At 48.7% G+C, this 26,372-nt stretch overlaps 1 protein-coding gene across 1 annotated transcript in view; it reads right to left on the bottom strand.

The window, feature by feature from the left end:
* MAN1C1 (mannosidase alpha class 1C member 1) overlaps nt 1-21,730 on the bottom strand; it is a 210,370-nt gene extending 188,640 nt beyond the window's left edge. The window contains exon 1 of the mRNA XM_020983147.2: nt 20,645-21,730. Within this exon, the coding sequence (XP_020838806.1) occupies nt 20,645-21,172 (528 nt within the window). The 5' untranslated portion in view covers nt 21,173-21,730. The remainder of the gene's footprint in view (nt 1-20,644) is intronic.
* Between the last annotated feature and the right edge of the window lie 4,642 nt (nt 21,731-26,372).

Below are 26,372 nucleotides of genomic sequence, written 5' to 3' on the forward strand. Positions count from 1 at the left end.
GAGGCTGAGAAGGGAGGAAGAAACTTGCTCAAAGTCACATTGCTAGCAAGTGGGGGGACCTGGGACTTGAACCTTGACTTCAAGCCTTCACACAATACCCCATTGCTGCACGTTGTTGATGTCAGAAAATCTGTTAGGCTTGCTTGAGCTGCAAACCTCTCTCTTCCATGATATCGGAATTGACCAAATCGTATCTTCCCCCTGACACACGTCTCCTTATCTGCCGCTAATGAATTCTGGCTGGTCTATGAATCTTGAGTCTATCTTCAGACCAGATTGTTTCCTATTCCTTCCCTCATGAAAGGAACAACTAATCACAACTTCAGAAAGCGGGAATGGGAGCGGCCCTCAGGATTCTGCTAGTGCGTGAAAATAAATTATTGCAATTATTGGATTACTCAGCCAATAACAGGGGAAGAAAAACTTAATTATCACTCAGCCCTTCACTAGGCTTTTAAGGCATCAAAAATTTAGGTTATCTTTTTTTTTTCAAGTGTTTCAGGAGAAGACAGTTCAGCACATCCAACTTTCCTGCAAATTATAGGTTCAGAAGCAGCACTGCGTAGTGTAAACAGTGGGAGCCATGGGGTTAGGAGGGCTGGGTTCAAATTCTACAATGTGACCATTTTGCTTCTGTGAACCTCAGTTTCCCCATCTGTAAAATGGAGATGATAGGGGCAGTGAGGTGGCGCAGTGGATAGAGCACCAGCCCTGGATTCAGGAGGACCTGAGTTCAAATCCGGCCTCAGACACATAACATTTACTAGCTGTGTGACTCTGGGCAAGTCACTTAACCCCATTACCTAACCCCCCCCCAGCAAAAAAATGGAGATGATATTTGAACTACCTACCTCACAGGGTTTTCATGAAGCTGAAAGACAAGCTATTATCATGAAGAAAGTGCTTTGCAAACTTCAATTAAAGCAATCAGTCTACAAGTATTTAATAAGCACTGACTGAGTACCAGACCAGAGAAAGACTGAGATGAGGAGCAGGAGGAGGAGGAGGATGCTGACAATGATGTAGTCCAAATGAGAAGGGAAATTAGAGACTGTCCCACGTTTTACAGAGGCAGAAATGGTGGCTCACAAAGAAGTGCCTCATCCAAAGTCACATAGGGAATTAGTGGCACAGGCCAGATTAGAACTCAGATCTCCTAAATCCCAGGTTAAGGATCTTTCTCTCACAGTGCTGACTGGCTGACTCTCCAGAGAGGCTGCTGTTTGAAGGCACCTCAACAAAAAGAAAATGCCTTGGAATCTAGAGAAGGCGCATGACCTTTTGAGCACTGGGTGTGCTCTAGGAATCAGAGCTTACCCAGAAGCGCCACTTTGCTACCAGGGCTGAAGAAAGCTTGCTGCCACTTAGCTGGAAGAATATTAGGGTTGAACCCGGCATCATGCCAACCAGCGATGCTCCCAGGGCTTTGGTGATTAACGAGCTGAGGAAAGGAAATAAACTGTGAACAAAAAATCAGGTGACACAGATAATAAATCGGGAGCGGCACATGACGTGCCGAATGCTGAGGGCATGGAGGGAGAAAGAAGAAGAGTTTCTAAAGCCAAGACTCTAGAATGAGTCACTTAACTTCTCGCTGGCCCTCAGAGTCACCAGAAGCCCATCAGTGAAATAAGAGGGTTGGACTTAGATTGGGTAAGTCCCCTCCCAGCTCTGACCCACTTGCATTCAAAGGTCTCTCCCAACTCTGACATTCTAGGCCAGGGGTAGGGAAGTTCCCCACCCCTGTTGTAAGCAGAACCAGCCCCCTTTTTAGAAAAGACACTACCCTGGAGTCAGGTCTGACTTCCAGTCTTTTTTTTTTTTGACTAGGCAATGGAGTTAAGTGACTTGCCCAGGGTCACACAGCTAGTAAGTGTTATGTGTCGGAGGTTGGATTTGAACTCAGGTCCTCCTGACTTCAGGGCCGGTGCTCTATCCACTGCACCACCTACCTGCCCCTGACTTCCATTAGCTGTAAGATTTTGGACAAAGGGGCTCTCTGAGCCTCAATTTCCACATCTGTAAAATAGAGATAATATTAACCAGCCTACCTCCCTAGCATAGCATGTTTTTCATGGGATCAGAGATTTCAAGGTAGAAGAGTCAAGAATTTGGGTAATTTGTTTTGTTTTGAACAGGTAAAATCCTATTGTTCCTTGAAGTTCTAAAGTGACAAAAACGAAGACCCCCAAACTACCAAGAGATAAAAATCTAGCGCCCAAATTCCTTCCGACCCAGTGACTGGTTTTTCAAGAAGAAGTAAGTTAGTGCAGCTTTTCCCCTCTCTCAAGAAAAATTTTAAAATGGTTGTGAGGAGGGGGAAACAGCCTACAATTTTATGCTTTGGATACAGATCTGGAATCCACGTCTATAGAACAGAAATCATATTCACGGGCCTCCGTCCCACCAGAGCAGATTTTTCCCAGATTTTCATAGGTTTTGAGGTGGAAAGGTCAGTGGGGACATCTAGTCCATCCCCCGTATTTACCAGCTAGCCCCAGAGAGGGGAGGTAATTTTTGCAAAGTTACCCAGGTCAAAAAAAAGGGAGGGGGCAAGAACAGAAACTGAGTCCAGTCCTCTGGTTCCCGAGCAGGTGTTCTTCCCACCATACCACTCCATGAGGAGCAAATGGAATACTTTATGTGAAAGTACTTTGTAAACTATGAAATGCTATATAAATACGAACGGCTATTATTATGAGCTTATGAGTCACTCAAGACTCATCTGGAAAATGCAGCAGAAATAAGAACATCAAAGAAGCAAAATGGTGTTATGAAGAAGACTGGGCTTGGTGTCAGAAATCAGCATAGCGGCCCATTGAGAGGATCAGAGGCCTAAAGCTAGAAGAGTCCTTAGAAGTCTGTCAGCCCAACTTAACAGATGAGAAAACTGAGGCCCCAAAAGGTTAAGTGATTTGTCCAAGGTCCAAGGATCATTGCTTTAAAGTTGGAAGAGACCTCAGAGACCAGTGAACCCAAACCCTTCATTTTACAGAGGAGGAAACTGAGTCCCAGAATAAGCCTAGGACCACAGAGTCAGGTGGAAGGGTGGACCTATGAACCCATGCCTTCCTGTCTCTAAATTCTGGGCACTAGCCACTAAGCCAGGGAAGTGAGAAGACTTCTGGCTTTGCTCTTCACTGCCTGTCTGAGCTCAAGCATGTCAATCAACCAACCAACGAGCATTTATTAAGTGACTACTATATGCCAGGCTTTGAGTGCTAAGTACTGAACACACAGGCCCTGGCCTCAAGGAGCCCACATTCATTAACTACTTGTTACATACAAGATACAGGCAGTGTAGGCAGAAATCGATCTCAGAGGGAAGGCGAGGGTGGGAGATGGGAAAGGCCTCCTGAAGAAAGCAGCATCTGAGCGAAATCTTGAAAGAAGCCAGGGAACCCAGAAGGCAGAGGCGAGGAGGGAGGGCATTCCAGGCAGGGGGACAGCCGGCCACTGAAAAGCATGGAGTCTGGAGATGCAGTGTAAGAGCAAGGAAGCCAGCATCACTGGATCACAGAGTACAATTGAGGACAGTGAAGTGTTAGAAGACTAGAAATGCAGGAAGGGGCCAGGTGATGAAGAGGCCTGGAGGTAAGAGGGAGCCACTGAAGTTATTGAGTAGGAGTGTGATGTGGTCAGACCTGAGCTTTAAGAAAATCACGTCAGCAGCTGCATAGTGAATGGATTGGAGTAGGAGATTTATATTATTTCATTTCTCTGGGAATCTGTTTCCATTCTTATGAAAGGTGGGGGTTGTACTATATATGGATCCAATCTGAGGTACTGACTAGATCTAAATCTTTGAAATAGGATGACTATCTGGTTTCAAATCCTACCCAAGATACACCCTCGCTATATTACTGTGGACAAGTCGCTTAACCTCTTAGTGCCCTTAAGAAACTCTGTAAGGCTACAAGTTACAGACAAGTTGCCTATCTGCATGAAAGGAGGAACTTTCCATATTGGGAGCTCCTTCCAGGGCTGAAATCACTGGTCTGGATCAAAAATAATCAGCAACAGCAGCTCAAGTTTAGAAAGTCCAAAGTGCCTTCTTTACAACAACCTGTAAGGAAGGTTGTGGAAGGAGTATCTTGATTTTACAAGAGTAAGAAACCACTTGCTGCCATCACCCAGTGTGTGTGTGTGTGTGTGTGTGTGTGTGTTGTGTGTGTGTGTGTGTGTGTGTTTTGCAGGGCCAGTACTGTAACCCAAGTTTCCTATGAGGAAGTAAGACTACATGATCTCCAAAGGTCCTTCTAGCTCCAAATCCTATGAAAGCAAAATGCCTTTGGCCTGGCAGCCAGACGTAGCGGGGCTTGGGGGTGGCGGCAGTGCTTCTGGGTAGACTGGACAAAGACAAAAGGGAAAAGGACAAGAGCGAGACAGCTAGCAGAATTCTTGCCCCCTTCCAACTGAAAGGACGGCAGTGACTTTGGGAAATTGGCAGAGGCCTTGGAGGGACCCCATGAATAAAGCGCTCTCTTAGTATCTGATCAATTGTTTGTTTCAGAGTCCGTGGCAAATGAAAAGGGACATCAGAGTTCCACTCCGGCCCCCCCACCGAACACCAACAAACGAGTTGTTTCTAATCAACCACCCAAGTCTCTGGATGTCTCTGCATAATGAAAATTAACCAATATTTAAACAAGGTTCCTCCCCCACTTGTCCATAGCCATCTGCCAGATCTGATCTCCTGTACAGCTTCCTGCTAATAAGCTCACAATTTAATAAGATGGCTTAAAGTACTGAGCAGCCAATTTCTTCTCTAAATTCTCTATCTGCCCCAGAAATAGGTGCAGGTCAAAGGCTTCCTCCTTTGAAGTTTAAAGGAGGTAAATCTAGGATGAGTTAGAACTAAGTCAGAGAATCTCAAAAGCAAAAGGAGCCTTAGCTGAAATTTCTATTTCATACATCTAGCATCCAATCACTGAACAAATACTTATTAAGTCAGGAGCTTAATACTAATACTAATACTAGGAGCTTTACAAGGGCTATGTGGCATCATAGAAAGAGCACCTGGGAGTCAGAGGCACTTGGGTTTGAGATCTGACTCTTTTACTTACGCAGTAAGGCTCTGGGTAAATCATTTAACCACTCTGTGACTCAGTTTCTTCACTTGTAAAATGGGGAGAATATTTCAGCTCCCAGGGCTGCAAGGCTAGAATCTTTATAAAAACATAAAGGCTACTAACGTCAATATGAGTTGTCATTATGCAGGCTCTGGGAGAGGATGAAAGGAAGCGGTTCTTGCCCTCAATGAACTTACAAACTAGGAGAAACTTACAATCTATGCAGTATGGATGCAGCAATGTATCAAATGTTTAGGAGGCAGTGCAGGTTCCTACAGGGCTCCAAAGGAGATTCAGAAATGTCAACGTCAGACCTATATTGCCTTACTAGCCCAGTGCCGGATGGGGCTAGATCAATGCTGAGAGTACAGAAGCTCTGGCCGGTCATCCTAGGCAAGAAAGGCTTGGAATCCAAGCCCAGAGACAGACCATCTGTCAAAGGACCAGCCTGGCTAAGGAAATAAAGGCTCATCACCAGAAGGAAGGACTCTGGGAGATAGATATGTTTGGCCAAAGCAAGAAAATTCACAGTATAGTAGAAAAATTGCTGGCTTTGGAACGGAAAGATCTGGATTTGAACCCTGGCTTTGATCTAGAAGGGAACCCAAAGTCTATCTAGACTTCCTCATTTTACAGATCAGACACAGAAAAGTTGCCCATGTTCACACAGGTAAGTAGGCACCAGATGTGTGATATGAACCCAGGTCTTTGTACTCTAAAGGCAGTGAGTACTCTTTCTACTATACCAATCTGCCTCCTTACTATTTTTAAGTCTTTTCTTTTCTCTAGACCTATTTCCTCTTCTATAAAAGGAAAGAGTTAGACTAGCTTATCTCTAAGGTCCTTTCTGGCTTTTAATTCTACCAAAAGAAATGAAAACCTGTTCTTGGTCCAGTTTCCATGGGTTTGCTGCTGTCTTGCATACGGTAAATAGATTTAGAGACAGTGAGGTATCATAGAAGATCAGCTAGGCGGCACAGTAGATAGAACACAGCCTGTTGTCAAGAAGACTTGAGTTCAAATCTGGCTTCAGACACTTACTATTTGTGTGGGTAAGTCACTTAACTCTGTTTGCCTCAGTTTCCTCATTTGTAAAATGAGTTGGAGAAGGAAATGACAAACTACTCCTTTATTTTTGCCAAGAAAACTCCAAATGGGGTCAGGGAGAGTCAGACATGATCGTTTAAAAACAACAACTACAACTACTACTACTACTACTACTACTACTACTACTACTACTACTACTACTACTACTTCTACTACTACTACTAGTACTACTACTGCTGCTGCTGCCGCTACTACTACTACTACTACTACTACTACTACTACTACTACTACTACTACTACTATGTTTCATAGAGGATAGAGTGCTGGCCTTGGAATCAGGAAAACCTGAGTTTGAATTTGGCCTTAGGCACTTACTAGCTGTGTTACCCTGTGTTATCAGGCATTGTTACCCTGAGTAGGTCACTTAACTTCTCTCAGGCTAAGTTTCTTTATCTATAAAATTCATTATAGTCATTCCCAATTTTTTGTCACCCCATTTGGAGTTTTCTTGGGAAAGATACTGGAGTGGTTTGCCATTTCCTTCTCCAGCTTATTTTACAGATGAGGAAACTAAGGCAAATAGGGTTAAGTGACTTGCCCAAGGTCACACAGCTAGTAAGTATCTAAGGATGGATTTGAACTCAAGCCTTCCTGACTCCAGGCCTGGTGGTCTATCTACTTCACCACCTAGGTGCTCCATCTAAAAATGGGGATAATGATAACACTTCCCATCTTCCATTATTTCAAATGACATAACACATATAAAGCACTTTGCAGAGTACAAAGCACTATATATACATGTTAGCTCTATATAAATGCTATATATTTTAAAGTACTACATATAAATATTAGCTATCATCATCATTATTATTAATATAGATAGAAAGTCACTTGGAAGTCATTAAGTCCATCCCTGTCATTGCACAGATGAAGCCTGAGTCTCGGAGAAATTAAGTGACTTGTCCAGGATCACACAGTAGGTAAGTGTTTGAGGTAGGATTCGAATCCAGGTCTTCCCAACTCCAAACTTAGTGTGCTATCCAGTAGAGCACATAATTTCTCAGAACTCCCCTCCCCATGGGTTCATTCAAAATGCCCTTCCTCCGTGTATATAAAGGTGGGGATGCAGAGAGAACAGGGGAAAGGGAGATTTTCTTTTGGCTAAAAGGCCAAAGAAGAGAGTGGAAATCAGCCAGTCTGATCCTATCTCCACCACCAGAGAAGACGTCAAACTCTAGCCCTGACTAGCTAGAATCTCTCACCGGTGCCAAATTAATATGGAAGGGGGGGAAAACAGCCAACCAAACAGCTTAGTAAGATGCCTTACACTCTTGTTACAGTCAAGTTGAATGCCAAGGGCTGTCTTGGGAAGTGTTTACAATCCTGTTGTGACATCAATCTCAGCAGTGCTGCGGGAAACATCGGTACCATTCACAGATGCTCTCAAATCAAAGATCACATGGAGGCATCTTCCCCAAATGTTGCACCACGCAATGATCCTGGTAGGATGGTCTGACAGTCGAGGCGCTGTGCCTACGGCATCTCAACGCCCCCTCCCCCTACTCACACTGTATATCCCAAGCTGCTTTCAGCCCTGCCCGTCGAGACTTAATGAAGGTTTCTGGAACAAGTCTTTCTACCTGAAAGTTGCAAAACCGATCATCTGAGTCACTCTAGAATGCTGGTTTTCTCCTCTCCCCTCCCCCATCCATTCCTATAATTAAAATCTAAGATTACTCCAGAGTCCTGTAACATATGTTATTGAGGGATGTGAAGAAAAATCGTTACTTCGGTTGTAAAAAAGGGTGAAGATTTGCTGATAATGCACACACAAAACACCAAAGAGGGGGAAATGGAATAAAAAGACTGTCCTGTGGATGCCTTCCCAAGAGAAATCAGCATTTACTCAGAATCCTAGAACGGCAGAGATCTGAGAGGGGCAGAAGAAAACATTGTTTCTCCTTCCACTTCCCTACTACCTCCCCAGTTTACAGAGGCCCAGACAGAGGAAGGGGCTGGCTTAAAAGGTCACACAGCAAGCTGGTATCAGAACTGGCACCAGAAACCTAGGTTGCAGCCTCCAAAGTTCTTTTCCCTACGCTGGGTCTGCTTCTCTTGGCAAAACTTAAATTACAGCCTTACATCTGCTGGGGCGGGGTGGGGTGGGAACAGAGAAGGAGAGTTCTTTCATTTAGCTGGATACTTAATAGGCAAAGGGGACAGGGTAGTAGCGACAACGAATCAATAATAAAAGAGTCAAGCCCATTTCTCTGGCACCCCCAGCTTTGCAGTCTCCTGGCTGGAGGAGGGGAAGCACTGCAAATATTGGCACCATCTTTTCACAGGAGGGGGGAAACTGAGATTTAGAGAGTTGAAGCAACTGGGGCTTATAGGATTTAGCACCAAAAGAAACTGTGGAGTCTAATGCCCTCACTTTACACAGGGTCAAACTGAAGCCAGAGAAGCAAAATAATTTGTCTACAATGACATTGCTAATAAACGTCAAAATTTGGACTCAAGGCCTGGCTGTGCCCTATGCTCGATACGGTCTCCCTCCTGGCCTCCACCCGGCAGCATCCTCGGCTTCCTTCAAAAGTCAGCTCAAACAACATCACTAAGGTGAAACTATGTTTGATAGGAACGTATATGTATAACCTATATCAGACTGTGCACCATCTTGGGGAGGGAAGGGGAGGGAGGGAGAGAAAACTTTAAAACTCAAAAGCTTATGGAAGTGACTGTTGATAAATCAAAATAAATTAATAAAAAAAGAAACAAAAAGTCAGCTCAAAAGCCACCTTGTACAGGAGATCTAGCCCTCATCCCCCTACCCACGATGCTTCCCTCTGACATCACCTTTCACATACATTCTCATTCTCATTTTCTCTCTCTCTCTCTCTCTCTCTCTCTCTCTCTCTCTCTCTCTCTCTCTCTCTCTCTCTCTCTCTCCCTCTCTCTCTCTCTCCCTCTCTCTCTCTCTCCTCTCTCTCTCTCCCTCTCTCTCTCTCTCCCTCTCTCTCTCTCTCTCTCTCTCCCCCTCTCTCACTCTCTCCTTCCTTCCCCCATCTTTCTCATTTTCTCATTGCTCTTCCTCTCTCATCTTTTTATTCCTGTTCCCCTGTGCTCCATATGTGTGTACATACACATGTGTATGTATACATATGTATGCCTTTATGTGTACATGCACATATACATGTATACACACATAATACACACATGTGTCTTGCATGTACCTAGATATTGCTATGTCGCCTCCCCCAATATAATGTAAGATCCTTGAAGTCAGCGCTTGCTTTTGCCTTTCTCTGTGTCCCCGGCGCTCACTTAGCACTGTGCCTGGCACACCGGAAGCATTTAATAAATGCTTGTCTATTGACTGACCAAGCCCAACATTCTATCAGCTATACTACACTGGCTCTCCTCTTGGGCCTATTCTGCAGAAGCCACCAGCCTCCTTTGTCAGGGGATTACTGTCTAGGAACCCAGAATTCAGCCCTTAGGATAACTAAGATATTCCCTTTCTTCAAGGGTAGGAAAACCAATGAACCAAATCCAACCCTGTACTTCTGTGCTAGGACTCCCCTTCCCCCATAGATCTCTCTCTAGAGTTCTTTATAATTTTGAAATGCTTTTCCCACACCAGCCCAAACAGGGAGGGAGTAGAAACATTCTTATTTTATTCACAAAGCTCAGAAAGGAAATGACTTGCCCAAAGTCACACAGTGAGTAGCAGAGCTGAGAGATTGAGGTCCAACTCCAAGTCCAGAGCTCCTTCCCCGTTCCCCTGCTGACTCTCATAAGACTTGTGTGTGCACTGAATGTTTATTTAACCTCTGAATGAACATAGTCCATGCTCCAGCAATGTGGCTTATGTGAATAATAGCTCCTGGCATAAGGTGATTATTTATGACTTAAATTTTTTAAAGTGCCATTTGACTTCCTATAGAGCTTAGAGTACATATTTACAGATGGATTGTGAAATCCTAACTTGTTATAGGACTGATGATCAATCAACAGGCATTTATTCAGCACCTACTTTGTGCCAGGCACCTTGCTAGGCTCAGGGACTCCAAAGATAAGAATGATCTGTGTGGTGGACACGCCCAGAGATGCCCACTCCCTGGCTGAAGAAGCTGCAAGTGGTGGATGGGTTGAGCCCTGAAGTTCTGAGATGTGGCCTTATTGTCTATACGAAGCTCAGCACCAATATGGGGAGCCCCCAAAAAACAGGGAGGGGGAATCAGGTTGCTTAAGGATGGGTGAACTGTCCCAGGGTAGAAAGGGAGCAAGTCAAAGCTTCCCTGCCCATCACTAGTGGGATGGGGTATGTGAGAGGCCAATGCACTTCTAGCCCGAGTGAGATAGGATGACCCAAGCTCAAGGAAAAAAACACAGACATAGACAGACAGAAAGAGACACAGAGGGAAAAAGGGAAAGAGGGAAGGAGAGAGAGACAGAGACAGAGAAAGACAGAGAGAGAAACAGAAAGAGACAGAGAGACAGAGAGAGACAGAAAGAGAACGAAAGATGGAGAGACAGAGACAGAGAAAGACAGAGAGAGAAACAGAAAGAGACAGAGAGAGACAGAAAGAGACACAGAGGGAAAAAGGGAAAAAGGGAAGGAGAGAGAGACAGAGAAAGACAGAGAGAGAAACAGAAAGAGACAGAGAGAGACAGAAATAGACACAGAGGGAAAAAGGGAAAGAGGGAAGGAGAGACAGAGAAACACAGAGAGAGAAACAGAAAGAGACGGAGAGACAGAGAGAGACAGAAAGAGAACGAAAGATGGAGAGACAGAGACAGAGCTAGAGACAGAACAAGATAGATGAAAATGAAAGTCTGAATGCAATGGAATAAATATTACTGTGATGTAAGAAACAAAAGATTTGATGAATAAATTCAAAGACTATATGAACTGAGGCTGAGAATGAACCTGAGCGAAGTAAACGCAGAACCAAGAGAACAATACAGCCAATGACTACAATATAAATGGAAAGAAGAAAAAAATCAAAGCTGAATGCAATAATACTGACTGAGACCATCGAGCTTGACTCCAAAGAAGGGATATGAAAAGGCTCCTCTTCCCCACTCCTCTGCAAATGTGGGAGGTCCACCAGTAGGGAAAACTGCATATAATTTTCAGATTTTTTCAATGTATTGATAGGTTTGGCTGATTTTTTTCATCTCCTTGCTCTCTTCTTCATTATACAAGATGGCTCTCTGGGAGCAAGGAGAAAGGATACCAAGAGATATGTAGACAATGTAAAAACAAATATAGCAACAAAATTTTGATTAAAAAAATGAAACAATCCCTACCTTCCTCAAGGAACTTACAATCCATTGGGAGAACTGATATAAATAAATGAAAATTGTAAAAGGTAAATCAGGGTGGAAGGAGATTAGGAAAGGCTTCATTGTGGGAGGCAGGTGCTTGAATTGAGTTCAGGTGAGGGTAAGAAGGAGCATTCCAGACACCGGAACAAAGCTCTGCAAAAGAGATGGAATGTTGTGGATGGGGTGCAGTAAGTAGGGCGAGTAGGCAGGCTGCAGCCAAATTGGGAAGGGCTTGAAATACCAAACGGAGAGCAGCACTGTGGACAAGGACGAGCACATTTGTCTACTGCATGTAAATCTAAGAAAACACTAGCAGGTTAGATAGAGTCTGTTGATGTCTGCAAAGTTATTGTAGTTCTGTCAGAACAGCCAAAGCCGAAACAAGACAATAATAGCAAAGAAGACAAAGTCAACATAGTAATGCCTTGTTGACATAACAGCCCCAGACATCTGGATTGTGGCCATAAACCAGGAAAGATGCAAAGCAGTAAGTCTTCGAGCAGCCAGAGTAGCTGTCCAAAAGCCCATGCCTTGATGCTTACACGCTACCTGTAAAAGAAGCCTCAGGTCTCTAATTTGAAGCCTATTTGCGAGAGTGTTTTTGGAAACCAATAAAGCAAGGCTTAGAATGTTCTAGAAATGTCAGCTACTGCTAATTATTAGGAAGGAGAAATACTAGAAACAGCAAAGGAGTAACACGACTTGGTTTCATCTTTTTCCTCCCTGAAACAGTGCTGAGAACGCTAAAAATCATACTTGCCAGGGGCCATTAAGTGAAGGGGCAGCTAGGTGGCCCAGTGGATAAAGCATGGGGCCTGGACAGAAAGACTCATTTTCCTGAGTTCAAATCTGGCCTCAAACACTTACTGGCTGTGTGACCCTAGGCAAGTCACTTAACTCTGTTCAACTGTGCCTCAGTTTCCTTGTCTGTAAAATGAGCTAGAGGAGGAAATGGCAAACCATTCCAGTAAAAACCACTTCAAGTAAACTCCAAATGGGGTCACAAAGAGTAGGACACAACTGAGAGGACTGAACAACAACAAAGAACCCCTCAAAGCCTAACACAGGCACCTCCCATTTCCCCAGCACTGTAAAGTCTACAAAGTGGCACAACAACCCCGGGCAGTCACTTGAGCCGGGACCAGGAATTCTGGCTTCAGGGATATAACCAGTTGAGTTGGACGTGATGCAGGGAAGACAGCTCACCCTGTGTGGATGCAGCTGTACTAGGCAAACCCAGGGGAGAGGTAACAGTCAAGGGGGGGTGAGTGGGAGAGTGAGAAAAGAACCTAATGGTGGAAGATGGACCCCAGGAAAGAAGTTGGAAAGACTCTTATAGTGCCATAAGGTAAAAGGCAAAGAGCCAGAGGACTGTAATGGAAAGGAAGCATGCCCCTCCCCATCTTGCCACGCTGAGGGAAAGCACAAGTCTCCTCACCCTAGTTACTAGATAAAACATTATCCTCATTTTACAGAAAAAGGAATAAAATTTGTGGTGCAGAGGTAAAGAACTGGACTTGAAGTCAGAAATATCTAAGTTCGAATCTTACCTGGACAAGTCACATGACTTGGGTTGGCCTCAGTTTCCCCAACTTGAAAATGGAGATTGCCATGAGGATCAAATAAGACTATGCATGTGAAATGCTTTGCAAACTTTCAAGTGCTGCAAAAATGTTAGCTCTGATCATGTTGTTACCTCCAAGAGCAGAGATGCCTAGGTATATATCACAGGAGCCCCATCCCCTTCCCTTCTCCTGAACGAGTGTGAACATTCCCTGTACAAGGTCATCTCTTTGACCAGGCTTAATGCAACCTGCCTTGACTTGGGTGGCCCTCGTCCATTTCTGTCCTGGCATTGAGGAAGTTTCCTTGGAAAGGTGTGAGTTTGTGCGGCTGGCTCAACATGCTGATGGAGTTGATGGCTGACTTCATGCGGATGGCTATACCCTCAGGCTCTGCCTCTAGAATGAATAACTGAATGAAAACATGTTTACTAAAGTGCTAGGTGCCAGGCACTATACTCAACGCTGAGGGCTATACCTGGCCTCCAGAGGCAGCAGAGAAACTCTAAACAGAAAAGCATTGACAACAACTGATATTTACACGGTTTTAAAGCTTGCTAAGCACTCTGTTGTCGTTCAATCATTTCGGTCATGTCTGACTCTCGGTGACCCCATTTGGAGTTTTCTTGACAAAGACCTGGAGTAGTTTGGCATTTCCTTCTTCACTTTACAGATGAGGAAACTGAGGCAACCAGGTTTAAGTGACTTGCCCAGGGTCCCATAGCTAGTAAGTGTCAGAGGCCAGATTTGAACTCATAAAGACGAGTCTTCCTGATTCCAAGCACCGTGTTCTATCCACCAAGCATCTAGTCCAAGCACTTTACATATCATGGAGGCTCCCAACAGAGCTATGAGGTGAGTGCTGCTGTTTTATTCTCTCCATTCTACAGATGAGGAAACAGAGGATGAGAGTTTAAGTGACTAGTTTAACTAGTTAGTATCCTGAGGCAGAAATTAAACCCAGGTGTTGCTGACTCCAAATCTGGGTGTTCCTATCTACTAGGCCACACTCCACATGGCCACACAGAGATATGGGCTAGGTTCTTTAGAGGGAAACCTGAATACCTACAATAAAGCCTCTCATGGCCCTGCTTCAAGGATGGCAGCAGATCAAGGCAATGGCGCGATGGTGGAGAAAGTTCCTGGGCCAAACTGAATGCTAAAGGAATGTAAGCCTGCCGTGTCTGAGCTGCAAGCATGACACAGCAGAAGAATTCCTGGACCAAGCCCAGGACCCGCTGCCATGGAATAACAAGGCACAGCATCAGGAAACAAAGAAGACAGGCAAACCTGGACCTTGCCCTTCACCGGTAATGGGAGTTACATGAACTGTGTAGGTGGTGGGGAGGAACTGGAGAGGGAGTCAATTCTATAATGACTCTTTCCCCACCTCCTGGGGGCAGGGGGCTGGGAGAAGAGGGAGCAGAGAGATCTTAACACCAGGAAGGTGCTATAAGTCTGGAGGACTATGCAGGTCCCTAGAGAAAGTGGGGAAGGTTGCGTGACTCTCTAGAAACCCCAAGTTCTTTCTCCTTATGAGGGAATCCCACCCAGATCAATACTATAAGCCTGAAGGTCTATACAGGTCCCTAGGGAAGGAGGAGACTCGCTGGAAAAGTGTCTCAACTTGGGTTTAAGGAAGAGCAACTGGCATTGTTTAAATAAAACCCATCCTATATTCATTATATTGTTAGCCCAAGTGCTTGCACGGGAATATGCAACAGTGTGTGTGTGTGTGTGTGTGTGTGTGTGTGTGTGTGTGTGTGTGTGTGTGTGTGTGTGTGTGTGTGTGTGTAGCCCTAGACATGAGCCAAATTCTAATGCCCCCTAGAGGAAACTTTGGGTAGGAGCACAAATCATAGTTGTTTATCCAGAAGCCTCCAAGATTGAACCTGATCCATGTGAGCTTAGAGGTATCATGCTGAGCCATGCATCTATGGTAACCTCCATGCTTGGAAACATTCTTCTCTCTTCCATTCTACCTACCAAGATTCTGCCTACCCTCCAAGGCCCAACTCAAACATGCCTCCTGTAGAAAGCTGGTTAAGATTACCCTCCTCACCCCTAGGCTCTGGTGGTGACCTCTCCCTCCCTAGCTGGTAATCTCTCTCACCTGTTTCTCTATGAACTTCTCATACTAGTTTGTATTTTTATTGCCTACTGCTTTAGCTCCCCTACTAGACTGAAAACTCCCCTGAGGGCAGGAACCATATTGTAGTCTGCTTTGAACCCCACCTCCAACTAACCCTTAGCATAGACCCTCCTATGAGAAGGGCACTTTAGTGAGTGGTCATTAAGTTGAACAGACAGGTTTTCACCAAGCCCCACTCCCCTGACCCCATCCCACCCCCCAGCTAGATATCTGCTCTAACTGAATCTAGGTCCACGAGCAAAGGTTGTCCCTTCCACTCTGAATGACTTTAGCACAACCTGTCCTACTGTGGAAGCAAATACCTGCAGGAAGAAGCCTGTGGGCCTCCAGCTGTCACACCAGACCAGGTCAAAAGTCACTCAGCCACTAAGACTGGGGTCTTCTTTTCCTTTCTGAGGGTGGAAGCACCTTTAGCATTTTCTGCCATGACCAAGACCAGTTTTACAGTTAAGATGGAAGCCAAAAAAAAAATAAAAAGCGTTTTGTCAGCTGTTAACCAACTAGGCCCTCATTCTAAAAAAGAACTGGCCTACCTCTTCACTTTAGCAAAGGGGAAGCTGAGGTCCAGACAGAAAAGTTCTTGCCCCAGGTCTGAACCAGGATGAGAACCCAGATCTCTGGACCACTAGTCCAAGGCATTCTCCACCATGGTTCTACTTACTTACCATTTAAGGACCCAGCGCTAGAGAACGACTCAGACTCTCATATTCAAGGTTGGGGGTAGGGTATGGGGGGGGGGTGCATCTCCAGACTTATTATAGAAAAAGGTTGTTAAGTGAGAGGAGTTACTGGGATGGGGAGAACAATTTTTTTTAAAGAGCTTCAATAAAAGTATTTTAAAATTTTAAAAGAGAAAGAATAATTAAGAAGAAACCCAGTCAGAAGGCTCCAGTTGAACAACCAGATTTGTAGCCTGATGTCAACTCCACAGAAAAATCTCCACATGTTACAGGCAGAAGAACAAGGAGAAATCAGTTCTTGCAGGGGCAGACATTTTTCCTATAGTGTGGTTTAAATACCTACCTTTGTGACGCTCAAACGCGTAGCTTTCTCTGACCTAAGCTCTATCAGCCCCGATCTCCCACTCACATCTCTAGGGGCTGGGGAGGCCAATGGGAGAAAGCCAATAGACCCAATGAACTGGAGACAGCAGTGGAAAGAGGCCAGACCCGCAGCCCAAGGTTAGCCTGTTTACAGAAAGAGTCTTGGCAAGATACAACCCACAGGGTGTCCCTCTCTCCCTTCCCTCCAAAGGGATCCTGGCCTTTGAATGGATACATGTCTGCTCTACAATGCTCCTCTGTTTCTTCCCTACATCAGCAGGTTAGCTGTTCGAACAAAATGTATACCATACAGCCTGATGAATTAAGAGTCAGTCAAGAGATCTGTGAATAAGGGGCCTTGTGAGTGACAGAGATGTTTAGATATTGTAGGGAGAGATTGGGAGGGAGAGAAGGAGGGGAGAGGAGGGGAGAGAGAGTGGGACAGGGAAAGGCTGAGGGGCAGGCAGAGGGGGAAGGGGAGAGAGAGGGAAAGGGAGAGGGAGAGGGAGAAGGGGAGGGGGAGGAGGAGGAGAAAAGGGGGAGGGGAGGGAAAGGGAGAGGGAGATAGAAGGGAAGGAGGAGGAGGAAGGGGGGAGGGACAGGGAGAAGGAGAGGGAGAAGGGGAGGAGGAGGGAGAGAGAATATGAATGCATACAAGGGGTCAGGGCATGAGCAGAGAGACAGCACAAAACTGTTTAGGGAGCTTTGCCGGGGAAAAGCAGGCCAACAGTCCAGGGAGAGAGTGCTTAGGCTCAGATTTTAGAGGGGGTGTAAGACACTGGCAGCTTCTGACCTGGGCTCATTCAGGGAGGGGAGGAGGGAGGTCATGTGGGTCCGATGGACCAAGAGGAAGAAGCCAAGGCTTCCTGCTTGTTGCAGGCGCTGTCTTGGGAGCAAACCAGCTGTGCCTCCTTATATGCTGTGGGATGGATGCATCAGGTAAATGGGGATGAAGGTACTACATGGCTCCCTGCAAGATTCTCAAACCCTGGGGTCTAGTTGGATGCATTAATGCAAAAGGGATGGTTGCAAAGAAGATGGGATCATGGGACGAACCAGTGGGATAAGTCAGCACTGAAGACAAACTGTGGCTCCAGCCCCGAGGGAACCATGCATCACCATGCTTGGACTAGACTATTTCTGGAAAGTTCTACCTTCCCTGAAAGCCAGCCCCACTCCTGGCCCTGTCCAGGCAAGGTGTCCCAGAAGAAAAGCCCAGCTACCTCCCAAAACAGGACTGACTCAGGACCCTAAAGTCTCTCCGTGGTGAATGCCTCACCATGGCATGGCAGTCCAGCCCTTCGATCCTATACCAACAGCCGGAAAGCTCTGTTAGGGCCTACATCAAGCTGAAAAGGCTTCAGGAGGGAAGTAGGGGCCGTTGGGGTGCTGGAGCCGTGAACTAGCTCATGTAAACTCTTCAAGAGTAGGGATGGTTTGGGTTAGGTCAGTGCAAACCAGCTCCTAGCCCAGTGTCTGGCCTATCTCAAATAAACATGCATTGAATTGAGTCCTCTCCTAATAGAAGGGGGAACAGGCCCACAGCGGCTCAAGGGGTTTTGCCAAACGCACACACCAAATAAGCATCCAGCGGAACGTAAGCTTCCTGTGGGCAGTGGGTTTTCTTTCTGTCTCTGTAAGCCCAGCAGCTTCCACTCGGAGGCCTTTTAAATGCTTGTTGGATGAATGTACCATGACAACCCTCGAAGGCTATCTCCTAAGGCTCAGGACTGCTTGCTTATCTCATCTCTTCCACTTATTACCTTCCCCTCTGGGGGCCTCAGTTTCCCCACCTGTAAAATAAGGCTGGTGGACCAGACAGCCTTTGAGCTTCCTCACAGTCCTCTACCTATGAGCCTATGATGCCACGGGTGGAACAGATGCCCAGCCGCCAAAGTCTCGGATTCTTGGCGTTCTATTGTTCTCCTTGTATGGGGTCTATGACCTCAGGAGGTCCTCCAGGACAGGGCAGCTGTCCTTTCTCTAACCGCTAGGAGAAGCAGCTGGGGACCCAGAACCTGCCTGGAGAGAGTCCCCAGTACAACAATGATCGTCTCTCAAAGATGTCACCTCCACACATGCACTGAGTTACTACAAATACCTGTCAAGCCTTCTATCATTCAGGCACCTCTTCTCCACCTTCACCTTTTCTTTCCTTTTAGAAGACGGCAAGGCAGCCTTTTATCTGATGTTACTCCCCAACCCCCAACCCTCCAGCTCCACCTCCTTGCTATTAACTAACACCACGAGGGAAAGAACAACAAAAAACACAATCAGAAGGAAGAAATGACAGCCTATTCCATAGAGCGGCAGTTGTCTCTAAAGTGATCTAGGCAGGCTGCATGGTATAAGGGAAAAATATGGGGCCTGGAGCCCTGCAGACCTGGGTTTCAAATCATAGACTAGATTTAGAACCAAAAGGGATCTCAGAAACCGTCTAGCCCAGCCCCCTAAGTTGAGGAAAACAGGCCTAGAGAGGTGCCCAGTGTCTTCAGCATGGCCAAGTACGTAGCAAGTGGCAAGGATTCAAACTCAGGTCCTGTGACTCTGACTGAAGCATCTCTAGTACAGCTCAACTTCGTGACCTTGGGCAAGTCACTTAACTTCCCTCAGCCTTAGCTTCCTCTTCTGTAAAAGGGGGGCAATTATACCTGAAGCACCTGCCTGGCAAGGTTGCTGTGAGTTTCAAAAGAGATTAAGGATGTAAAAGAAACATCTAATATAAATCACAGGCATAACACTTGTTGCTTTTCACTGGCGTCTGAATCTTCATGACCCCACTGGGAGTTTTCTTGGGAGAGGTGCTGGAATAGTTTGCCATTTCCTTCTCCAGCTGATTTGACAGATGAGGAAACTGAGGCAAACAGGGTGAAGTGATGTCACACAGCTAGTAAGTATCTGAGGCACCATTTGAACTCAGGAAGATGAGTCTTCCTGACTTCAGGCCCAACACTCTAGGCACTATGGCGCCACCTAGCCGTCCATAACAGTGGTAGAGATTCAGTAAATCAAGGTGGGAGTTGGGGGTGCGAGTGCGAAGGGAGAAAGAATCAAATTTATAAAACAACAACAAAAAAAGCCATCAACCAACTTTGCCAGCCCTGGTAGGTCACATTTATGAGTCATGTCTCTGTGCAAGACAATACAGACTTCAGTCCTCTATTAGCAAGTAAACAAAATTAGGACAGATTTGTTTATCTATCATAAAGCAAGTTGGTTTCAGGTGGGGGTAGAGGAGGAAAGTGGAGTATTCTGTTTGAAGAACAGATTACTGATTCAGAGCTGAAAAGGAACTCAGAGGCTATCTGTCCAACCCTGCTGTTTTACAGATAAGGGAACAGAGACCCAGAAAGACTGAGTAACTGGTCCAGGGCCACACAGCTAGTATTTGAGGCAGTATTTGAAACCAGGTCTTTGGCTTTCTACCTAATACCCTATCCATTATCCCCCTCTGCCTCTGAAATAACCTGCAGGCTTCAAAAGCAGACCTAAAAAGGTTAAGGGGTTAGGTAAAGCAGGAAAACCTCAAATGTCATCTTGGGTTCACCACCCCCATCACCACCTTTCTGGCACCAAATGATGCTTGCAGTCTCCCCAAGCGAACCAGTCCAGGAAGAAAGCACCAGGCTTCATTATACCAATAACATTCCCACATTTCCATAACACCCTGCCTCTGTATTATCGATTCACCTAGCCTGCATCACCTGCAATCATGTATAATTATTCTAACACTCAACAACAATAGTTAGCCAGAAAGCCTTACATGCATTCTTCATTGGTGGGTCACTGGTTTGCTGCAAGCATTTCAAGCAAAGCATCACCACCACCCCCTAAAAAATGCATAGTTTTTATTTGTGGGTACTAAGTCTTAATCCAGCCCCAGAGGGATTTTCAGAAGTGATGAGACTTTAAGATGCAAGGTAGGGAGGAATCAGACAACTGGAACCTACAAATCAGACAAATGGAAGCAGGTTCCTAGGAAGGAAACCCAGATCCTAACCTGATCGACAACTAGCTCCAGGATGGGGAAGAAGGGGGGGAGGGGAAGAATTACTGAAAGGAGAGAGAAGGGAGACCCGGTAAGGAAGAAAATGTAGTCACCGGGGTGGAAGAGGAGAGGTAGTAGAAAGAAAGTGGCGGGGTTAGGTGGGAAGAACAGAGGCTAGGGAGGCTGCAACGAAGCGGGAAGGAGGGGGCAAGGAAGGAGTAAATAAATAGAGGGGGCAGGGAACTGCTTTAAAGGGTCAAGGGAGGTAGGGCAGGAAAGGGAAGTTTGGAAGAAGAAAAAGAGGAGGCAGAATATTGCCCAAGCTAATAGAGAGAGGACCGGGCAAGGGCGGGGGGGGGGCGGCGTAGGGTGGAGGAGATGGACAGAGCGATGACAGGGGCCAGGATTTTGTCGTTGGGGTTTTGTTTGTTTGTTTCTGTTTTTACCTCTTTGATTTTCTCCCTCTGGGCCAGGCTTTTGGCATCCGAGTTGCCCTTGGTCCCTAGCACCGGGTGCCGGAGGCGGCTTCGGAACTCCTCGAAGACCAGGGTGGGCAAAGGGCGCGACTTGGGGGCTCTGGGAAGCCCAGTGGCTGCTCCCGGAGTCTGCTGGCCTCGGGTGGCCCCAGCCTCCTCCCAGGGAGTGGTGGGGCCGCCCGGGGGGTGTCGCCCCCCTCGGCCAGGCCCCACAGCGAGTGCCCCAGGGGCCGGGGCTGGGTTGGGAGGTGGCTCCTGCCCCCGGCCTTGGGTTTGGTCCCCAGGCTCAGGCTCCCCAGCCCCCGGGGCAGTGGCGAGACGCTGGGGCCGGAGAGGCAGGAAAAGTCGCCTGAAACGGTATGAGCTGGGCAGTAGGAAGAGGGCCCCAAAGCACAGGGTGATGAGGCCCGAGAGGAAGAGCAAGAAAAGGAACTTGTGTGACAGGCGCACCCCGAAGACCGAGGCTGGGGCAAAGGCGGGTGTCTTCCTCATCAACATCTTCGGCCGGAGCCTCCCGCCTTAGCGGGGCGAGGCCGGCGCTGGCGGAGAGTCTCGAGTCCCCGGTGGAAAAGGCTGCGACCACTTCACAGGGGGTGTCCTGGGCCCTGGCTGCCCTGTCCTGCCCCCCCTTCGTCCAGGCTCGGATCCTAAACACAAGTAGCAACTCGGGCGGGGGGGGAGGGTCCTCACAGGAGAGATGAGCCTCCCTGAGCGAAGGAGGGACCCTCAAGCGTCGAGGGGCTGGGGGGTTAGTGAAGGGCGCATGGGAGACAGGCGATTCAGAGGGAGTCCAAGAAAACTGGGTAGGGAGAGAGAGTGGGGGTAGATAGCGTGGAATTCGCCGGGGAGGCAGGAGCAGTTTGCCAAGGCTTCGCAGTTGCCCGGCCCACTGGCCGCGGTCCCCGCTCTCCTCGCCGCGGAGTTACAAGTTGAGTCAGCTTCCAGCGAATCCCAGAGACATCCCGGGAGATGAGGGCGGGGATGAAGGGGGAGACGGGGGCCCGGCCGGGGGTGGCGGTGATGCGGAGAGGGCCGATCACTCCTCCCTTTCGGTAGCCCAGTAGGGTCGTTCAGCCTCGGGCCGGCGAGGCTGCCTTCAGCAAGGCTTGGCCAGCGGACGCCAGTCCCGGGGGAAGCGATTTCTGCGGCTGCCGCTGGAGAAGGCCGGTCGCTGCCGCATTTCTGCCGTCTAGATGCCCGCTCCGTCTGGTCCAAGCTCGGCTCCCTGCCGCCCCCAGGAGGTAGTGGCTTTTTACTCCTCCGGACGTCCCCGGGGGTCCAGACTGCCCCGCTTCCTACCCTGCAATTGGCTCTCAGTTCCTTCACATCCTCTCAGACTCTTCCTGTCAACACCCACAGAAGGCAGTACGTTTTCCTCGACGGGAAACCCAGACTCGGAATCGAAGGGACCCGGAGAGAAGAAAGGCTGGTAGGGGAAGGTCTCCTGGGGAGCAGCCGCCACCCCAGACCCCCAGGAAGGATCGCCTCGGGACTGGGAGCGGAAGATGGGAAAAGACCCCTCAGAGACGCCCAGGGAAGGGAAAAACCGCTTGGCAAACACCCCCGGAGCCCTCCCCGCCGCCCCCCCCAAGTCCCCGCGGTACTAGACAGTTTCAAGAAGCAGCCTTCGGAAAAAACAGCTGTCTGCAGCTACGAGAACGACCCGCTGCCGGGGCGTTCCGGAACTGGGCGGTAGCAGATCGGTCCCTCTCTCCCACCTCCGGCTGTTCGTCCTCTTGCTAGAACGGAGCCCCCCTGCACGGACCGACGGACTGACGGATGGACGTCGTGGCCAGCGGCTTCCCGAGAGGATGAGCCCACAACTTTCCTTCTCTGCGAGCCGCCAGGGCACTTCGGGGGCTGCACTCCAGCCACCCGGGAGCCCCCGGTGCTTGGCCGGCTCAGGTCAGCGCGTCATGCACTGTGCAAGCCGAGGCCGGGCTGCTGCTGCTGTCGCGGCTGCATCGGGTACCCCGGGAGCCCGGGGTCTCCTCCGGGCCAACTCTGCAGGCTCGGGGCCGCCGCCACTTGCTCCCGCTAGGAGCTAAGGAGCAGGCAGCCGGAGCCGCGCCTCCGCCACTGCACCTGGTTTCATCGCACCTTCCCCCCCTTCCAGATGCTGCCGCAGCTCTCCCTCCCTGCCGTCTCCAGCCGCCGCCACCTTGCCTGCGCCTGCCAGCACACACTCACACACCGCGGACGCCGCCACCACCGCCGCCGCCGCCTCCCTCCACCACCGAGGCTCGCCTTTCACTGCGACAGCTCCAGACGGCCCCGCCTCCCGCCCGGGTCCCGCCTCCAAGCCCCGCCCCCCGGCGCCCCTCCCGCCCCGGCCCGCCTTCCCGGCCCGGCCCGAACGGCGCGAGGCCATTGGCCCAGACGCCTCGAGCCCCGCTGGGGAGCCGGGCCACGCCCCCCTGCTCCAATGGCCGGCGCCGCGCGTTCCCCCCATGGTCGCAGCCGCACAAAGCGGGAGGGAGAGGGAGAAAGGAAGGCGAACATTGGTTGCTTCGGAGGGATCCCCGTTGGGCCGCGGCCGTCCATTGGTTGCTTTTCAGCCCTGGCTGGACCCGTAGAGACAAGACCGCACCCCCACCCCCAATCCGACCAGCGCCGGCTGGACCAGGCATCTCCAGTGGTTCACCCCATTGCAAGGGGGACATGGGGCGGGGCTAGGCGCAGGGACTTAACCCATTGGCGGGTGACCTCCCCCACCCCTTCAATTCCTACCCTGGATTGGTGGAGAGCTGCATGCCCTAGTCCCTGGGGGTCGGGCTAGATGGCCCCTTAGGTTTCTATAAAAGGATGGATGGGCCAACTGGTGCCAGGCCGGCGCCCAGTGGGATTGTGACGGAGCGGCCAGGGACTAGGGTGGTGTGGCCTGGAGACAGGACCAGTTCCTCTAACTGAACACTTAGCTGCAGCCACACCTCTCCCCACTCCTTGAACAGGCATCTTGTGCCCCTCAACAGCACAGCTGTCCAGCAAGAACCACACCACTAACCCTTCCTAGCCCCACGACGCACCCTGAGAGCCCGCCAGCACAGCTGTCTAGCTTCCACACCACTAACCCCTCCTATGCAGATATATATATATATATGCGCCCATGCCCCCAAACAATGTAGCTGTGGCGACACAGCTTTCTCTTCCCCCCTCTAATACATCCACCCTCCAACACAGGTGCCCAGCCATGGCCACACCATTAACCCCTTCTTCACAAATAAACACGCTGTGCACCCTAGACAATACAGCTGACACCTGTGGCCACATCACTACTTTCTTTCACCCTTCCCTACACATGCATTGATTGTGTCCCACCGCCCAGCACCCAGCACAGGGGCTCAGCTGTAGCTACACTATTTCCTTCCACATACAGCCATTCCCAAAAAGACCCCTCCCAGCTCTACCCACGTTTGGATAATAGATCATAGCTGGGAGTGGGGAGCAGGAAGGGGTCTTAGAAGCCTTGTGGTCCAACTCCTTCATTTTACAGATTAGGAAACTGAGGCTCGAAAAGGTTAAGTGACTTCCTCAGAGTCACACAGGTAGTGAGCATCCAAGGCAGAACATGAACCCAGGTCCTTTGGCTCCAAAGTCAATTCTCTTTTCACTATACCATGCTGCCATATATACCCTGTGCCCAGATATGACCCCCATCACAGGGTTGCAGTGTGCCTAGCGCGAAAAGGGTCTTTGAACTTCTCTCTCCTGTAAGGCTGTCACAGCAAAGGACTCCATTCTCCCACAAATCCTCTCTCTCTCCTTTTTGCCCTCAACTGTACGGCCCTATCTGGCCCCACCACTAACCCCTCAGACCCCAACAGAAAATATGAGGCCACCTACAGCTGGCAAAGACTGCCCTTGAGCTCTCCCTCCAGTAAGGCCTACCAGTAAGTACCTCTTATGCTCTACCTACTACCTGCCCCTACCCCTACACAAACACAGTTGTGTCAAGGGCGTCACTTTCCCCCCTGGCTCAGCTCTGGCTTGTCTCCCCTCCCAGCTCACCCAAACGCAACCTTTCCAAAGTTCCACCGTCTATCATTCATACAAAGCCCTTTATGGAGACAGATCGCAGCAGAGGGAGAGACAAATTAAGAGGTATAATAGGCAAGAGGGAAAATATCTGCTTTCAGCTTCAATTTAAAATGAAATGCAGTGTTGACGAGACAGATACTGCAGGGAGCTGCTGCTCCAGACCGTCAGAGACGCAGAAAAAGGAGGAAGCCTGTCCAGCTTACAAATCAACTTCCTCCAGGAAGGCCCCTCTGATGCACTGAAGGACAAAAAAACCTCCGCCCCCCCCCCCCGCTCCCCTGAAGCCAGAAGGGATCAGATTGACCCTGCCCTGGCAAATCAGGTATTTAAAATGAGAGCAGAGCTTGGCAAGAGGATTACATGAATATACGTGTCTCATCCCCCAATGGCACATGCTAGGGAGAGGTTTGTGTCTTTCTCCCATGCCTGATCTTGACAGCCAGTGTCCTAGCAACATATTTTATACAGACTAGCAAGATGTGTTGAGACTGTCATAAGGTCCAGTGAGGGGGCAGGGATCAGGGACCAGACACCAGGGACCAAGAAGGATGCCCTGAGGAAGGCCAGGCTGAAAACCTGGAGAGTATAAATAGGTAGAGGGTTGGGGGGGGGAGGAATTAATGGTTTAAAGCTGAATTCTCAATCCATTTATTTCCCAGAGCAAGGCAAGATTACAGGTCTACTCAGTGGTGTGTTGGATAAAAAGGTCATATCCACAGCCTTAGCCCTGGATTTGCAGTCTCTCGCTTATTCCATCCACCCTACCCTGGATCTTCCCAGGCCCCTATAGAGGCTCTGTACCTTGCATTAGCCATCCTCTGCCAAGAAGCAAGATGGACTGCAAACCCCATCCCTCCATCCCACCTGGCACTATGTGTGATCAAGGGGTACCAGAGTCCAAGTCTCCCAGCCAAGAGATAAGGAGCACCCTGGAGTCTCTTTAATTGGCCCAAAGTCGAAAATTCTCGCTGTGTCGGCTGACCCGTCTATAATTAACTGCCGCAGTAGCCCTCAGCTGGGAAGTGCTAAATACTTGGCCTCTTGGATCCGGGAACCTGAGTGGCTAAGAGCTCTCTTAGGGGACACTTAACGTCTTCTGACAGTGGCCTGGACTCCTGCAGGTGGAGTAAATAAACAGAAGCAGGGAGGGCAGAGAGAAACAGACAGACCTACAGAAACTGGCTTGATCCTTGCTCCTAATAACAGCTCACATAGAAATTTAACTCATGAGGTTGGTAATACAAATAGCAAGGTTTTCAGAGAGGCAAGAGGTGCAAAGGATTGGACTTGGCAGGCATAAGGTAAGACCTGGGTTCAAATCTCCCACAAAGAGAGCAGAGAGGATGACATGAACAGGTCTGTTTCATCTCAAAGTGTAACATGCAGGGGGAGGGGCTGTTCTGTCTCCCATGCCTTACCTTGACAGTCAGTATCCTAGCGATATATTGGATATAAACTCGCAAGAGTGGGCTGAAACTGTAGCAATGTTCAATGGAGGGGGAAGGAGCCAGGGACCAAGGAAGGATGCCCTGGGCAAGGACGAGCTTAGGGTCAGAGTATCATGAAATTAAAGCTAGAAGGGACCTTTGAGGCTGACTTTATGAATGAAAAACCAGAGGCACAGAGGGGTTAAGTGACTTACCCAGGGGCACACAGCTAG

This window comes from Phascolarctos cinereus, unplaced genomic scaffold (genome assembly GCF_003287225.1).
Source record: "Phascolarctos cinereus isolate Bilbo 61053 unplaced genomic scaffold, phaCin_HiC Scaffold_726;HRSCAF=1367, whole genome shotgun sequence".
Lineage (NCBI taxonomy): Eukaryota > Metazoa > Chordata > Mammalia > Diprotodontia > Phascolarctidae > Phascolarctos > Phascolarctos cinereus.